Here is an 18,514-nt window from a genome sequence, read left to right on the forward strand (position 1 = left end):
TGGTACTTGATTTTCATTGTAGATTGACAATAAGGGAAACCATCTTCTAGTTCACGAGGAGTCATCCATCAACACTCCTGCTGTTGGCGCTGCCCATGTCATCAAGCGGTATACTGCTCGGGCCCCTGATGAACTCACCTTAGAGGTAAATGATTAGAAAGTGTTCATTGTCCTCTGGTCCTTGCTACCTTTATTGCCTGTCTCTAGCTGTTTTAAGAATTCACTTAATTAAAAACAAATATGAAGACATGAGATTTTTCTTTAGTCTTTTATCTTTTGGCCTGGAAAGCTTTCTAATTTTATTTAAATGACTATTTTCATCCTTCAGCTTTTACTGTCAGTGTCTCCCATATCCACCAGGAAGTCATCCTTGGTCTTACCCCATGGGGACTGCATACTCCAAAGCAGAGTTGGATGTCTTCAGAATGACTCTCATCACTCTGAAATGCAGTCGTGGTTGCTTTGTTTATCTCAGCAAACATAATATCTAGTACTTATTGGGGTGCTGAGTTATCAAAGGAGAGGCTAAGAGTAAAATGAGTATTTCTTGCTGTCATGTGCAAAAGGAAAGAGTTTAAGTTTTTGTCTACAAAAATATGTGTTGGCAGATAAGAGGCAAAATAAATGCTGTTTTTCATTTATCAGTGAGCCATATAACATCCTTTCACAGTAACAAGGTTATGTCATCAGCCTAGTTGTCCATCAGCAGATGAATGGAGAAAAAAAATGTATATGTACACAATTAAGTTTTACTCACCTATGAAAGGAGAACAATATTATGTCATTTTCAGGTTAACTGAGGGAACTGGAAACCATAATTTTAAATGAAATAAGCCAGTCTTAGAATGACAAGTAACACGTTGTCTTTCATATATGGAATTCAGAATTAAATATGTCTGCCTGTTATCTATCAAACATGAAAGTGGAGGGGGTTTATTTGCGAGAAGGAAACCAGGGACGATAGTGTGAGAGAGGACAATAGAGGATGATGGGACTGCAGGGCATGGTGGGAATAGGTGAGAAAGAGCAGTAGAGGATGATGGGACCAGAGGGAATGGTGTACTTGTGTTTAAAAAAAAATTAAGCCCATTATTTGCACATCAGACATGTGCTAATAAAAATTAAAAAAGGAAGTAGAATATCTCAATCCAGATGTCTATCATAATGAAATGTTTGATCATGCTGAGGTCTGAAACATGTATCTCTGGTGTTCATTTTTATTCACTGCATTTATGATAGTATAATAAATCAGCAAATGTATGTTGATTAAGCAAATAAAAGGAAAAACAGTGTAACAGTTTTATAGTTTAGAATAAGAACTGTTCCCAAACTAAACTGTTAGGCTTTGCATATAAAAATGCAAGTATTGAAAGATACCATGACTCTTAACAAACATGAAGATTATTTGTGACCCAAGAAATCAGTATAAACATAAAAGACAGATTCCTTAGCACAAACGGTAGTAGTAACAGTCTCGCAGATGTAGCCCTGTCATCATAGCTATTAGCATTTTTCTTTTTAAATTTTTATTCTTACTTTGGAATTAATCTATACTGAAAAATTATATTTTGTCATAAAATAATTCTCTGTTAATAAATTTTAATGCTGAGTATTGTGGCACATGCCACTCATGAGGCAGACAGGCAGGTCTCTGAGTTTAAGGCCAGCTTGTCTATGTAGGAATTCTAGGACACCCAGGGCTATTCGTGAGACCTTCTTTTGATAAATAAATAAATAGAAATTAATTTGAGTGTTTAATTATAAAATATATATCATACAAATTAATTTCTAAACTTTAAAAACATAGGGAAGTTAACAAGTTTCACTATTACAATACTTAATATATATTTTCTTTTAAAGTTTAATATTTTTTAAAGATTTTAATTTATTTTAAAGATTCTCTGAGAATTTCACATATGTATGTAGAGAATTATGATCATATGCATCCCGATTTCTTCCCTTCACTGCCTCCTCTGTTGTTCCCTAACACTTTGCCCCTTCTAGTCTCACGTTGTCTTCTTTCTCAGTAATGTATTAACTCCAATTAGTGCTGCCCATATGTGTATTTTTGATGAAAGAATATAACTTCTGCTAAATATATGTTTGAAAAGTTTTGTGTTTATGATTTGTTCATTGGTATAAGCTTATACATGCCATTTACAATGAAGACATTTGATGCTTTCGTGGAGTATTAGTACCTTTTACTGATAGTGGAGTTAGCGGGCTTTAAAATTACTAAGAACTCATCTCAAGCTTCTTCGGTGTGAATAAATAAGATATGGCAGGTACTCAAGTTTGTGCTAGTATGAACATGGTAATCAGTATTAATAGATATTATTACTCAAAATATGTGTATTTAGTGCTGTCCTTTAGATATAACTTTGATCACTGGTAATAACAGCAGGAACAAATTCCTAAAGCTCCTTAACTGATGTCTCAAAAAACTGAAAGCACTATTGAATCAGAAATTAATTGATATACATAACCCTGGCTCTGCTGCTTAGGACTAGAGTATTTGTGGTTTTCCTCCATGGTCATCTGGCTGGCTGTTTTCACCATCATACAAAAGACATCATACAAAGTTTATACCGAATGCCTGTTGTTTGCACCATAGTATAACAAAACCATCATAAGTTGACCATTCTTTTCTAATAGAAGTGATAGTGATGGTGGTGGAGTAATCCCTCACTTTAAACATGTATTATACTTACTGGGGCTGGAAAGGTGACATGCCAGGTAAAAACACTCATTGCTGTTGCAAAGACCCAGGTTTGGTTCATAGAACCCACATGATGGTTCACAACCATCCATAATTCTAGTTGCAAAAACTCTGGTGCCGTCTTTTGATCTCTGCAGGTACCAGACACACACAGGGTTTGCAAATACGCATACAAGCAAAACGATATATGAAAAAATAAATAAATCTTTTAAAACGTATTATGCCGAAATCTAGTTTTTGAAAGCACTGCACTTTTGTTAGCTGAATCAGTTTTGTGCTATTTAACTTTCAGTAGAATATGCTTTAATAAAGGGTAAGACTGTTAAAATTATTTTTTAAAAGCCAGCATGTTTTCCCAGAATTTATTAAAGCATAAAGTAGTACTTTGATCTTTTATGTAATTCATATGTTAATTAAAGATATGGCAATTGGCTTGAAATTTATCAAAAAATGTTTTACTTAAAATTTTGATTCCTGCAGGTGGGAGATATCGTTTCTGTTATTGACATGCCTCCCAAAGTATTAAGTACATGGTGGAGAGGCAAGCATGGATTTCAGGTAAGCAAAACAAACACTAAATGTGAGGAAACTCAAAGAACATTTTCTGTATGTTCCATTAGTGTAGCTGTTTATAAGGTGTGCCAGGAGACGGCATTAGAAATGTTCAAAGATGTGTGTGATAATGGTGTTAGCCCTGATTCCTGAGTCTAGTTGTACTGTGCTGACTTTCTTCCCCTCCCCTCCTTTCCCCTCTTCGCCTCCACCCTTCCAGTCCATTCCTGAACTGGCTAGAGCCAGAGTGCAGGCAGTCTCAGGCTGAGGACCACTTTCCAGGTGATCAGAGCTATGAATATGCCTTGCTTCTAATTGGTTTCAAATAACAATTCACATGTTTTCTGTTAGAATTTTCTGAGTTTCATCAGTTTTTTTTTTTCTATAAAAATGAATCAGTGTGTTGATGACAGAACAGTAGACCTGGAAGATGTTTCATTTACCTTTTCCACATATGTTTCAACAATTTGATATTTGACAGTGGCCATCTTTTGGCGGTCTATAGCTTTAACCACTTGGCAACTTTATCACAGTGACATCTTTTAAATGACCTTGCACTGTTAAAACTTATCTTATAAATATTAAAAATGATCTTTTCTGTTAAAACTACACAGAGTACCCTCTGAAAATGTCTTAAAATTGTATTCTTAATCTGTACCCAAATTTTTGGAGGGAGGGATAAGATTCTTGCTGGTAGTTGTGGCTTCCCTATAAAACTGTTGCAAAAGCCGGCCGGTGGTGGCGCACGCCTTTAATCCCAACACTCGGGAGGCAGAGGCAGGCGGATCTCTGTGAGTTCGAGGCCAGCCTGGTCTACAAGAGCTAGTTCCAGGACAGGCTCTAAAAAAGCTGCAGAGAAACCCTGTCTCGAAAAACCAAAAAAAAAAAAAGAAAAAAAAAAGAAAAAAAAAACTGTTGCAAAAACATATAAATCATATTATAGAGTTAGATATTTTACTGTTATGTAGCTATTTTAAGCTTTACCTATTTAAGAATTCTGATTTTTAGCTTTTTATTAAATGTGCATATTTAGAAAATATTAGTGTAGTTAAAACCGTGCAGTGTGGTAGTTAATTATAAGCTCTGGTGCCAGGCTACTGGGCTTTTGTCCAGTGCTGTCCTGACCGTATTTTTCTGATGCTTTGTCTTCTCAAATGGAGATCACAGGACTTTAGTTGACCTCACAGTTTGTCCTAGAGATCAGTTGGGTGAAGACAGAAATGTTAAGTGCTTGTATCTGGCCTAATGTATATACTATTTTGTTCAATAAATAATAATACTAATGTTAAAACTTAAATGTTTTTATTTGAAATTTTTAGTTTTATCATTTTTTTTTTTTTTTAGTTTTCTGTTCAGATTTTATTTGAAATCTAATTCAAATTGTCAAAGCTACAAAAGAGGGGAAGACATCTGTATTATGTGTCTAAGTCACAACATCCTAAAACAAAATACTACTACTGCCAGCAGATCCATTGTACACATTTCTGATGAAATTCATTAGCACAATAAAAATTTCATCTTGAGAAACAGCCACAACAAAAGTAATTTATACAATATAAAACAATGACAGGTCTACAGATGCAGTTACTCATGAGTTTACACATGCATTCACAAACAAACAAACAAACCCAGGAATGCTCTTTCATTTTTGTTACAGCACAGACAACAGTTTAATTTCCTAAGAACATTGTCATCTTCATTTTGCTACACACTTTATTTGTGTAATTGAACATTTTTTTCTTCTAATTTCTTCAGAGCTCTGAGTAATAAATGCTTTTGATGAATTGTAAAACTGGGTATGAGATGGGTTGGGAGGTAAAAGCATTTGCTGACAAGCTTAACAACCTGAGTTCAATCACTGAGGTCTACATAGTGAGGGAGAGAACCATCTCCCAAAAGTTGACCTGTTTTCCACCCATGTGCCCTGACTTGCATGTGTGTACTTGTGCAAGTGTGTTGCAAATAAATAAATGCTTAAAAACGAAGTGACCAAAACCAAATTGGCTTTAAAATGAGTGGTGGTTTGGTCTTGGCATTACTATCAGCTTTCTTCTTTTTAGCCTTAGATATGTTATTTGTTTCCTTTAGACTTAAGTTTTTTATTAAAATCAGAGGTTCTACTGAAAATTTTCATGTTCTCATTTAGCATCATATTTCTATTACTGTTAGTAACAGTTTCCCCTCATTTCTATAACAAATACTTGTTGAGTAGTGTAGGCATAGATTTACTGTCTAAATTTATTAATTAATACCTACACAGATTGGTTTGTCAGACTAATACTTTTCAAAGTCAGCATAGGGACTAACTGGTTAAGAGCATATGCGGCTCTTAAAGAGACCCAAGTTCACTTACTATCACCCACGTGGGGGCTTTCAACCACCTGTAACTCCAGCTCCAGTGCATCTAGTGCCCTTTTCTAGACTCTGTGGGACCTGTATCCATACATTCGAGTATAACCCCCACTTATATACATACTTAAAATATTTTATAAAATTATGCAAAATTAGTATACATTAACTAGTTTAAAACTAGTAGAAAATCAATTTATTACCAGTATATATTATGTAACATAAAATTACTTACTTATTTGAGTCAGGGTCTCTTTACGTAGGGAATTAGCTGCGGATATCCTAGAACTTAGAACTTACTCTGTAGACCAGGCTGACCTCAAACTCATAGAGATCTACCTGATTTTTGCCTCCCAAGTGCTGGCATTAAGTGTGTGCCACCATACTTGGCAAAAATAATTTTTTTAATATAGGGAGATTTGTATTTGACATAAGATCCTGTTTATATGGATTTTTTTTTTTTTATTTTCCTTGGCTTCAAGAAAGAAACTATGTATAGATGACATTGGAATCTCCTCTAAGAACAGCAGTTGATGAGATACCTTCAAATGTCACTGTCAAAAGTTTTTAAAAATGAGCCCAGTATTTTTAGAACAGGCTCCACTCAGCTCATTATTCCTTGCACCTACACCAGTCATTTGTAAGAGTGCATATGGCCAATTGCATGGAGAAGTGTGAGTGGGAAAACGTGTTGGACATTTTTGGGGGAGGTGTTACATAGCATTTCTAAGGCAGTGTTTTGCTTTGTTTTTTAATTTAAAAAGACTTCCAGGTAATTATTTCCTCCCACTGTTAGAGAAGGTAGGTTTTTTTATAGATATTTTTGAATTCTGAGTTGTGGGGACCTCAGCAGAGCTAGCAAATACTCTGAGTTACTAGTGGGCTTTATTTTATATAGTTAAATGTATTATAGCAAAACCTACCTGAATGTTTAATCTTTAAAAGCCTTTAACAGTTAAAGGGTATTATGGAAATGAGTCTTTATAAGAGAATCTTTATGTGATCCTTTTTAGAAAGACAATAATCAGAGTGCCAGTATTCAAGTTTTAAATTTATCTAATGTAAATTATGTTGAAGGTCATTGTATTTCATACATTATGATATAAATAGGTGATAAAATTTTAGGAATTGAACAGTGGGATTTGTGTATTTTCATAAGGTCTAGAAGTTAGAAGTCCATGAATAAAGAGTTGTCAGAGTTGGTTTCCTTTGAGGGTCCTTTGTATATCTCATATTCACATTTGCTAGAGAATAGGGTCTTCTCAAAGTTAGCGAGAGTTTTGAGTATTGGCCATGCTTGATAAGAGATTGAGGTCCTTGTAAAGAATTCCCTGGAAAGACTGCTGGGTAGGAATCCTGCCTTACTCCTGAGGTCAGGCGTGTCTGAGAAGGTCCAATGTCAGGCTCACAGGGTAGTATCAGGCCCTCCTTGTTGTGTCAGAAGTCCTTGTGGCATTAGACACTATGCTTCAAGGCACAGAGGGCAAACAGGCTTAGTACCCTCTTCAGTGTTTCTCAGCTAGAGTCTCTGGAGGTCTTGCAGGGATCCCTGGACCAGTGAAGTCTTCAGTTTATATGGGATGTCCTTCTGTATATGTGTTGCTTTTATTGGTTAATGAATAAAGCTGTTTCGGCCAATGGCATAGCAGAGTAAAGCCAGGCAGGAAATCTGAACAGAGATATATAGAGATAGTAGGTGGAGTCAAAGAGATGCCGTGTAGTTGCTGAAGGAGGAAATGCCAGAACCACATAGATGAATAGAAATGGGTTAATTAAAGATGTAAGAGCTAGCTATACACCTAATCAATTGGCCAAACAATGTTGTAATTAATACAGTTTCTGTGAGTATTCAGATCTAGGTGTCTGGGAAACAAAGTGCAGTTCTGTCTACATTCAGTGGTGCTTAGGTGACTTGTGGAAGTCTTTGTCAGAGGGACTGGGCAGAATGGCCATACATGAACACTACATCACATCGTCGTGGAACAGCCACATGCCATGATAGCGTGCTTGATAGAGGTGCATTGGAAGTGAAGGGCTTGACTTGACTTGGGGTGGCTGTGACCCAGGTCTTTATAAGAGTCTCAGTGACTTGGGAGAGGGGAACAGAGGAATGAGGACATGGGCTGCTGCTTCCCATTCTGAAGAGTCTGCTGGGTTGCTATCCTGAGTTCTGCTGTGGACCTCCTTGAAACGTCCACTCTTACAGCTCTACTTGGCTGATGAGCTTTCTGTTTTTGTCACGGGCCCACTTGTGACAGGACTGATCACCACACAGAGATCTTTCCTGGTGGTTACTGTAAACTACCTGTATAATTGCTGTGTGATGTAATTGTTTTTTTTTTTTTATCATTTATAAAAACAACTAGACCTGATTTTTTTTTTTTTTGGTTTTTTTTTTTTTTTTTGGTTTTTTGAGACAGGGTTTCTCTGTGGCTTTAGAGCCTGTCCTGGAACTAGCTCTTGTAGACCAGGCTGGTCTCGAACTCACAGAGATCCGCCTGCCTCTGCCTCCCGAGTGCTGGGATTAAAGGCGTGCGCCACCATCACCCAGCTAGACCTGATTTTTAATAAAGTTTTGGACTTCAGGCTAAAGTGAACAAGTAGTTCACAGAGTTTCACAGAATTATTTACCATAATTTTTCCATTACATACATTGTGGTTTACAGTGCATTTACATATTTGACTGTGTGACTGACACAGACCTTTGCCACCCCTGAGATGTTGGCAGAGTTCATCTGCAGCACATAATAAGTGTTCTTTCTAGAAATGGTCTGAGGTGATGTACAGGCTGGGCACAGATCAGAAAAGTGTGTCTCCGTTCCTGTTCCACAACTACTGAAGACCAGTTTTTTCTTGGTTTAAAATTAATGAACCAATATTGATAGAGTATTGTGTACAGTCTGTGGGTTTTGACAGAGCATATATTGGATATGCCATAGTTTGTTTCCATTCACCCATGAAGGACACCTTACTGCTCCTGTGTTCTGGCAAGTATGGGTAATTCTGCTATTATATCCACTTGTAGGTTTTGTGTAGATTTTAAGCTTTTAAGTCCTTTGGATAAATGTCATGGTGTGTGGTTATGGAATCACATAGTAAGAATATATTCAACATTTAAAGAAAAGACCAAAGTGTCTTCCAGAGTGGCTTTACCACTTCCCATTCCTATCAGCTCTATGGGGTCTTGCTGCTGAGCTTCCTTGTTCCTGTGTGACAGCAGTCAGGTTTTGAGGGCGTACCCATCTCATGAGGTGTGTAATGGTATTGTGCGACTGTCGTAACCCTTCAGATCATAATGCTCTTCTGCTACCAGTTGTTCTTTTCTGCTCATCTTAGCCTCTTATGCTTCAGCTTTATTGTGTATAGGAACCATAAGGGAAATATCATAAAACACTGAACTCAAGAACTAAAGCCCCCAAATTCTGCTTCAGTAGTTGTGGGATAGGATGCCAGATCAATTCTGGTGTGTTTGTCTTTGTGCCTACTAGGTAAGCTCAGGTAGTCAGCTGGAAGTTGGTTAAGACCAGCAATTTGCTACATTATGTTTAACACATTGTTCTAGTCCAGACTATAATTTAGCTGTGAGAACAGAAGAGTAAGTTCATCCATGTGTTTAAATTATATCAGGACTCTCTTTTCTTTAAACCTCTGGGAGTAGGAAGTGTGAGATTATATTAACGACAATGATTTGAAATTCTGAGATGTGTAGTTTGTCTCCTAAGACATACATTGAATATTTTAACTTTGTTTTTTAAGGTTTTCAGCATATTACATATTTCAGGTGGAAAAGAAGACGTCATGGTTTTAAAATAGCTGGCATCACTCTCAGATTCACGCTCCTAGGCATAGGACATTCTTGGTGTGTGGAGTAAGGTCCTTAGGTTAAAGGTGTTACACAAGCGTAGTGGTAGCAGCTTTGATCATTATTAGTTTAAGTGCAGTGTTCTCAGAGGGTTTCTGCTTTTCTCTTGGGATGGGCTCCACTTATATCAGAATGGCCCAAGAAATGTGTTAAAAATGGGTTTTGGGCTGGGCAGTGGTGGCACACACCTTTAATACTAGCACTCAGAAGCAGGTGGATCTCTGTGAGTTCGAGGCCAGCCTGGTCTACAAGAGCTAGTTCCAAGACAGACACCAAAAGCTACAGAGAAACCCTGTCTTGAAAATAAAAAAAACAAACAACAAACAAACAAAACCCTGGGTTTTGGTATCAGGATCTGAGGACATGGAGTAGGAGATTAAGTTTTATAGCAAATTCCACAGATGATTTTCATGGCACATATGAAGTTCACTGATCCGACCTTCTTTGTTAACCCTGTGCAGAGTTAGAGGGAGTCAATAAAGTTCAACAGTTGTTCTGTCTTCCTAACTCACGGGGATTCTTCCTTACATACATTGGCAATGTGATTAATATAGAAGGTAAATCCCTTTGGAGGTGACAACGATTTGTATACTTCTCCACAGGATGGTCAAGGATCACATGTTTTGTTTTTTAAATTATTCCAGAACAGTGTATGTTTCTGTGCACAAAAATTAAAACAATTCTTTAATACCAATACTTTCTTTACCTAAGAGTTTAATATTTTTCTGTCTGATTGTCATAACAAATGTAGGTACTTGGAAAGCTTGCCCTTCTAAAAAAGCTGCACCTTTTTATAACCCAAAAAAGAGCAAAATGTTTCTTTTATAGATAGATATTGAGAAAGCATATGAATATACAATGAATGTCATCTAGAAGCTCACATATTTTCAAGAGCAGAGGGAATACATGATATAATAGAAGTCATTTTGTAAGTGCATATGTAAGCTATTCTAAGTGCATTTTCATTAACCTTTAACTCTCACAGCTTTAGGTGAGAGTCCTTTTATCATATTTTTTTCTTTTTCTTTTTTTTTTATTAAAAATTTCCGCCTCCTCCCCGCCTCCCATTTACCTCCCCTTCCCTCTCCTGTCAGAAGAGCAGTAAGGGTTCCCTGCCCTGTGGGAAGTCCAAGTTCCTCCCCCCTCCATCCAGGTCTAGGAAGGTGAGGATCCAAGCAGGCTAGCCCTCCCCCCCCCAAGCCAGTATGTGTAGTAGGATCAAAATCCAGTGCCATTGTCCTTGGCTTCTCAGCAGCCCTCATTGTCTGCCATGTTCAGGGAGTCTGGTTTTATCCCGGGCTTTTTCAGTCCCAGTCCAGCTGGCCTTGGTGAGCTCCGAATGGATCAGCCCCACCATCTCGGTGGGTGGGAGCACCCCTCACAGTCTCCTTGCTCATGTTCTCCCTCTTCTGCTCCTCATTTGGACCTTGAGGGCTCAGTCTGGTGCACTGATATGTGGCTCTGTCTCTATCTCCATTCATTGCCAGATGAAGGTTCTCCCGGATGTATCTTCTGGTATTAAGATCAGGTGTCCTTGCTGGCCAGTGAGTTCGCAAAGGGCCTACCTTGCTGCAGGTGGGCTACTGAAACAAAGAAACTCCCGCCCACCCGTTGCACTTCCTACTCAGTCCCAGCGCCCTGATCGGGCTGAGCTGGAGATGTTATGAACCCCAAGAGAGGAGGAAGAAAGGCTCCTTTTATCATATTTACATACAGAAAAAAACCTAAAACAGCCTGATCAGTGTAGAACCCACATAATAATAGGTATTCTGGGTAAAGAACCGATCACAGTAGCAATTTGTGAACAGTAGTGACCTCTACTCGACTGCTTGTAAGAATCCTAGATTTCTTTAGTAGATGACAGTGGGCCATGTGGTTCTAGACTGTTATTTAAGGGATAGAAGTCTGGAGACAGAACTGAGGAGATGGCTCAGTGATCAAAGTGCCTCATGTCCAACAAGAGTACAGAGTTCATATTCCCATAACATTTCTGGGTAGGTGTGCTGGCTAATTTTTAATTCTAGTCTTAGAACATAGACATGGGTTCTCCAGGGCAAGATGGTTAGGAAGACATACTGTGGACCCTGGTTTTGATTGAGAGACCTTGCCTCAAGAAGAATAAGGTGGAAAAGCTTCTATTAAGATACCCAGTATTGGGGTCTGAAGAGATAGCTCAGTGGTTAAGAGCACTGACTGCTCTTCAAGAGAACCCAGGTTCAATTCCTGGTACTCATCTGGCAGCTCACAACATTCTATAATTCCGTTTCAGGGGACACGACACCCATGGCAAAACACCAGTGCACATAAAAAAAAAATCCCTATTGTCAACCCTGTCTCCAAATGCATATGTACACATGTGTTTGTGTACATGTTCATCCTTACATATGTGTGCATCCACAAACATGCAGATAAGCACATACATGCAGACAGAGCACACACACAACCCCCCTACAAAAAATCTAGACACAGAAATATAGATAAATTGTTTTATTTAATAAAAATGGTAAATACAAAATACAGTCGTTACCAGAATACTACAAATACAGAACTGAGTTCTGACTTTGCACCAACCCTCCTTTAGATCACAGAAATGTGTAAATTTTACATATTTTTATTCATTGCTGATGTTTTAAGTTTTTCAGTTTGGTGCATTGTTATCATTGATGCCCAGAGATGAATTTGCTACTGCATAGCTTTTTATTACTTTATATCATCACAATATACCCTACCAAGTGACATCTGACGTGTCCAATTTCACTGAAGCCATTGATAAGACAGTTAAGAGCAGTAATTATTAAGCTCTTCAAACTATATATTTTCCCTTTTGAACTGTCTTCTAAGACCCTTTCTTATGACTCTGAAATAAAAGCTACAAATAACACCTCTACCTACATGTATATACAATTTTAAAAACATCTGAAACTTTCACACACAAAAGACATAAAAAGCAAAATAATTTGTCTTTTAAAATATACAACATTTAGATATAGCTACTTAGGATAAGCGCATAAGAGCTTTCCTACTTTAAAGGAAGTCCACAGACTGAACAGCATTTATTAAGTATGACAAGGCCCATTTATAATAGCTTCAAAAATATGCAGCTGTAAAGCTGAAAAGAGATGCGAAAGATATGTATACTGTATACTACAGGAGCTTGCTGGTTGAAATGAAAGACAACCCAAGTAAGTGTGATTGTGTGTTGGTAGGCTCTGTTTTTAAATTATTCTTTCTTCCCAAATTGATCTTAGGTAAAAATCCCCACAAACTTCTTTTGTAGAAATTGGTGAGAAGATAAACAGTTCACAAGGAAATGCAGAAGATTAGGATAGAAAACCAGGCCTGATTTGTACCCAGAAGAGAACTAGCTCAAAGTGAAGGTCTGCTGTAGAACTTCTGGATCAAGAAGTATTAATGCAAGGAAAGACTGCTTAGTGGAACAAAATAGATTCTAGAAATAGACCCACACCTATATGGATAAGTGATTCCAATAACCATCAGGTACCAGTTCAGTGAAGGAATGACTTATTTTTGCCACCAAGATGAACTTTAGTTCATTTGTTGCATCAAGTGTGAAAATTGACTCAAAATGGATCACATATCCAAAAGTAAAGAATAAACTATAAAACTCCTCAAATGAAGATAAGAGAAAATAAACGTCTATGGCTTTGGATTTGGCAAAGGTTTCTTAAGTGTAACATCAGATGAACAATTCGTAAAATTATTTTAATTTTGTCAAATTTTAAAAAGCACCATAAAAGAATAGAAAGATAAGCGTAGACTGGGAGCAAGTCTTTGCAGTAATTTACATCTGATAAAGAACTTGAATATAAGACATATAAATGAATTCCAAAACTCACTAGGAAATGGTTTCAAAGATGGGCAAGGATTTGAACATACACATAACCAAAAGGATTTGAATGACATAGATTTTCAACACCAATAGTCTTTTGGAAAGTGTAGGTTATAACAATTATTACGTGGCAAGGCTGAAGAATTAGAAGTCTTGTGCAGTGCTGGTTAGACTGCAGGGTTCTGCATTAGTTTATAGGATTTTAGGTGGTTATACACCTATTACATATCTTCTCTGTTGGGGGAGGCTGTTCATTCATTCCCAGCAGCTCAGACCCGAAATAATCACGCAGAAACTATATTATTTGTCATATTGTTTGGCCAATAGCTTAAGTGTATTGCTAGCTAGCTCTTACATCCTAAATTAACCCATCTCCATTAGTCTGTGTATCACCATGAGGTCATGGTCTACTGGCAAAATTTCAGTGGCCCTAGCAGAGACGTTTGAAAGATATATATATATATATATATATATATATATATATATATATATATATATATATATATATATATCTTTCGGCCTGGCTTTACTCTGTTAAGCCATTGGCCAAAAGCAGCTTCTTTATTAACCAATGGAAAAACATATTCACAGCATTCATCACCTCCCACATTTTTTATCTAATCCTTTCCTAACGAATCACCCAAGAAGAAAGAAGGAATATGTTTATGCAAAAGCTTGAACATGAATGTTTATAGCAGCTTTATATATAATAGTCTAAGACTGTAAATGAAATGATTATATTATCTGCAAGCTGTAGATTAATGAATAGGCATATGATAGCATTCATGCAGTGAAGTTTTTCTTAGTAATAAAAAGGAATTAAGCATTTATACATGCAGCTATGTGAATGATCTTCAAAGTAATTATGCTATGTGGAAAAAGACAGATAAGGCAACTTTATTCCACAGGATTTATTCAAATGAAGTCATAGAAAATTTGGAGTAATGTAGAGTGGTATATAGGTATAAGGGTTGCCTGGCAGCAGGGGGAGAGGGTGAGATGTAAGGAAAGAAGAATTACAAGGAAGCCTTAGGGTTGGTGAGTGTATTTATATGCTTCCTTGACTGTGGTGTCAGAACTTACTAAAATATAATTTTAAACATGTGCAGTTCATTGTTTACCAGTTGAACTCAAGAATAGTAAAAGAAAAAATTATGCCCAACCCACTTGACAATTCACATCCTTTACTCTTCTTCATTTTACATAGCATAGTTTTTTATTACTATATTCTTACAGATTCCCAGTGAAACTCTACTTCTTACCTATCTTATCTCATCTGCTTTGAAAGACACATCGCTACTAGATTTCTTCCTAAAACAGACCTTCTGTCCCTCTGGTGTTCAGAATTTTCTAGTTTTATTTTCTGCAGAAAGAACTTCAAATTCCTTGCTTGCTACGATAAAATGACCACTCATGACTGACTGCATATTCTCATTCATTCTCTGTTTCTGTCTTATATACCAGTGTTCTCTCTTTTAAAGATTTAAAGATTTTTATTTTTTGTTATGTGTATGAATGTTTTCCTTATGTAAGTGCCTTATGTGTGTGTTTGTGGTACTGGTTGAAGCCAGAAAAGGAGCATTAGATCTCCTGGAACGGAAGTTACAAGCATTTGTGAGCTGCCATGTGGGTGCTGGGAGCTGAACCCAAGTCCTCTGCTAGAGCAGCAAATGCTCTTAACTACTGACCAATGCTCTATTTTATAAACTTACTCATTGACCATATTTAACCATTAACCCATTCACTCTGACTTAAACATGTAACTCTTTGCTGCTCTTGTGTCTTTTTAAAAAGATAAAGGAAACTAATTAGAGTTTTAAGGCAATTGTAATTTGTTTTATTTGGTATTTCCTTGAATTAACTCAACAAAGAGACAGAATCTCCTCAGGTGTTTGCCATACAAGAGACATGTCTGCCCCACCCTCTGAGTTGTGATTGCTGTCATTCCATTGTTCTTCACTTCCCGTCACCCACTTCTTGTATTCCTGTCTCTATCCAATCTAGATTCTAAGCTCAGCGTGACATTGAAGGTGAGAACAATATTTTCCTCCTACCCTCACAAATGTGTAGTTCGGACCAGACTCTTACAACAAAAGACAAATTACCAAGAGAGAACCAAGTTTATTTACATGTAGTGCGTGCAGCATGGGACAGCTTCAGGGAACAGGAACTGAAGCAGTGGACCTTCAACAGAGGAGCAGCTGATTGTGGAGAAATGACACAAGGGAAAGCAGCCCGTTTTTCAGAGGTGGAGAGCTAGCGAGGCAACTGTGGGACAGAGCCCCTGGTACCATTGCAGGGTTGCACCAAGGATCAATGAGATTGTACATCATCGTCTAGGGTGGAGGGACAACTCAGACCTTTTATGAATGTAATAGATTTCTGTCCTACCTTAGGCCAGGCCTTCTTAAACCCCCCCCCCCCCCCCCCGTAACCTCTCCCACTAGAGAACCAGTGAACCAGAGAATAACCTTGGGTATATAGGTTAAAAAAAACAAATACAAATCAAACACTTAATAAATCATAACGTAATCTATTTTAGAACAATTCTTTGGGATTCATATGGTTTTATTATTAACAATATGCTTGTTTAGCATATTATAAATTAAACCTTGAATATGTATTTTATAATGTGGGATATAGAACATCATCACTATTTTTCATGTTTAATAGCTCTTTTGACTTTGTTATCATCAATGCTAAGATTATCACGACATAAATACTTACTGTAACTTATTAAAGTATGTTTAGGACCATTTCGGAAGTGGTTGGAAGTTCTCTTCTAATTTCTGGACAAAATATATTTTATGATTTTTATAAAAAGCAAGACTCAAACCGGGTTTTTGTTTTTGAGACAGGGTCTCTCTTTATAGCCCCAGCAGTCCTGGAACTTACTATATAGACCAGGCTGTCCTCTAACTCACTGAGATCTGTCTCCCTGCTTCTGTGTTTTGGGATTAAAAGTGTGTGACACCACTCTGCCAATCAACAGTTTTTTACAATCAAGCATTCTAATCAAATGTGCTATAAAGATGCACTAATTTAATAGTTACTGAAGAATGATGGCAGGAAAATAATGGAAGTCTTTGTTTTTAACCATTATAATTTCTGTAAGAGCAGAAAGTTTGCATATGCAATAAAAACACAACCGTGTTACTCTTAACATTCTATAGTCGTCTGACATCTGAGCGAAGGTAATTTCAGGCCATGTTCATGGGCACTGCATGATGTGGCAGCAAAAGTTTGCATGTTGTGTGCTCGGAGCCCAAACTGAAGCTACACGAGACAGCCCAGGAAAGCACTGCCAGAGAAGCTTGGATACATTAGTGTTTGACTTTTAATTACTTTTTGGTCTTTTTGCGTGCAAAAGCATTTACTATTGCCAATTTTTAATAACTCCACTTATGCAACCTTTATTTCAAGAAGCTGAGCTTTGGGCAATCAGAGGAAAGATAGAGCTCCCATGTGTTTTAATTGTCTTCAGCTCAATGTTCTTCGTATTCTGAGGAGGTAGACTGTAGTTTTCTTCAGCCGTCATCTGTCACAAGTGTGATCCTAAACCCTACATCTATGATATCACTTGGGGTCTCAGACTTAATGTAAAAACAAGTATATGATTTTTCTTATTCCTCATATCTAAGCTCACATCATCATCTGATTGCTGTCTTCTGTCTTCTTGACACTTCTCTTGACTGACTTGGCACAACACTTTGCAAGTTCTGCCTTTTTTTCCTGCTACTTTGACTAGGGCATGCTCAACCATTTGACCTCTACATTTTGGAGGAGAATTACCTCCTCATTCTCTTTGCTCTGGATGTTTTACTCTCTGAACTTTAAATATGTTTCTGTCACTTCCTAGATTGACTTCTCAATCTATGACCTTATTTCTGAATATCTAATCAGTCTGTCAGGCTGTAAAGGTTTTTTTCCCCTCTAATGGAAATTAGGGAGTGGGCATTTCAGGAGACAGTGCAGTGTGCTCCTGTGGGAGATGAAGAGTAGGGAAAGGAGAGACTCAAGAAGAAATGCATAAAGAACCCACACCAGTAGGTGCAACCAGAAACAAGATAAGGAAATGAGAATTTGCACTCCAGCTTTTTTTTTTTTTTTTTGGTTTTTTGAGACAGGGTTTCTCTGCAGCTTTTAGAGCCTGTCCTGGAACTAGCTCTTGTAGATCAGGCTGGTCTCGAACTCACAGAGATCCGCTTGCCTCTGCCTCCCGAGTGCTGGGATTAAAGGCGTGCGCCACCACCGCCCGGCTTGCACTCCAGCTTTTAGATCCTTTTTTGTCAAAGCTTTTGCCTTTTAATTTTGTTTTGTTTGTCTCTTACTCTTTATTTGTGAAAGGTACTGTTTTCCACTTCTAGTAACTCACTGGAAACAGTATTTGCTCTAGTTTTAAAATCTAGACTAATTGATTCCATAGCCTGTCATGTGTGTGTATGACCTGGAGGTCAGACTGGGCTCGGTCTAAAGCAGAGTAGATTCTCTGAGAATGGTTGTGGAAAGGGGAAAGTAATTTGCATTTCTATGTTTTTAGACTTGTTTGACCATCTCAGTTTTATGGTTTTCTTCAAAGATAGATAGCATGTGCAGATATAGAAAAGTTTTCGTTCACTTTTGAGTGTTGCTGAAGTTGACGTGGTACAAGATTAATATGGAAGGAAACTAAGAGCGTTGGTTTAAATGGTCAACAGGGTGTCCATACTAGATAGAAAAAAAAAAGTTGAGAAAGACATGTTACCCAAGAGGGGAATGAAGGCATGAAAGGCTTAGAATGGCTCAAATTTCAGCATTGGTTGCAGAATATAAACACCAGAGATTTAGGGGGAAGGAAGTTTTAGTCAGCAAATGAAATACTGGAGTTGTAACTTTCTGAGGCCAAATAACTGCCATAGAAGAATCTGTGGTATGACTGAGTGGCCGCAGATCTTTGCTCAGCTTATAAGCTTCGTATTTATGATAACACCCAATAAATTAAACTTAAAAAGTTTGTGAAAGTCAGTGATATGCATGTTACTGACATGTTTAAATTTCTTTTTAGCTTTTGGTTGGCTGCTTCAGGGAGACAATATTTAATAGAAGGCCTCCATGTTGAACAAGGATTCTTTTCTCTTCCTACTTGTACCAAAGCTCCAGGCTATTTCTATCTCACTGCTTTTCTACCTAACATTTTCTTTAA

The 18,514-nt window shown here is 37.4% G+C and overlaps 1 protein-coding gene across 2 annotated transcripts in view; it reads left to right on the plus strand.

Annotated features, from left to right (window-relative positions):
- The window catches only part of Arhgap32 (Rho GTPase activating protein 32), a 224,034-nt gene that overhangs the window by 149,946 nt on the left and 55,574 nt on the right, over positions 1-18,514 (plus strand). For both annotated transcript variants that reach the window (XM_038321944.1, XM_038321945.1), the window contains 2 exons: positions 23-145; positions 3,200-3,277. In XM_038321944.1, the coding sequence (XP_038177872.1) occupies positions 23-145; positions 3,200-3,277 (201 nt within the window). The remainder of the gene's footprint in view (positions 1-22; positions 146-3,199; positions 3,278-18,514) is intronic.

This window comes from Arvicola amphibius, chromosome 3 (genome assembly GCF_903992535.2).
Source record: "Arvicola amphibius chromosome 3, mArvAmp1.2, whole genome shotgun sequence".
Classification (NCBI taxonomy): domain Eukaryota; kingdom Metazoa; phylum Chordata; class Mammalia; order Rodentia; family Cricetidae; genus Arvicola; species Arvicola amphibius.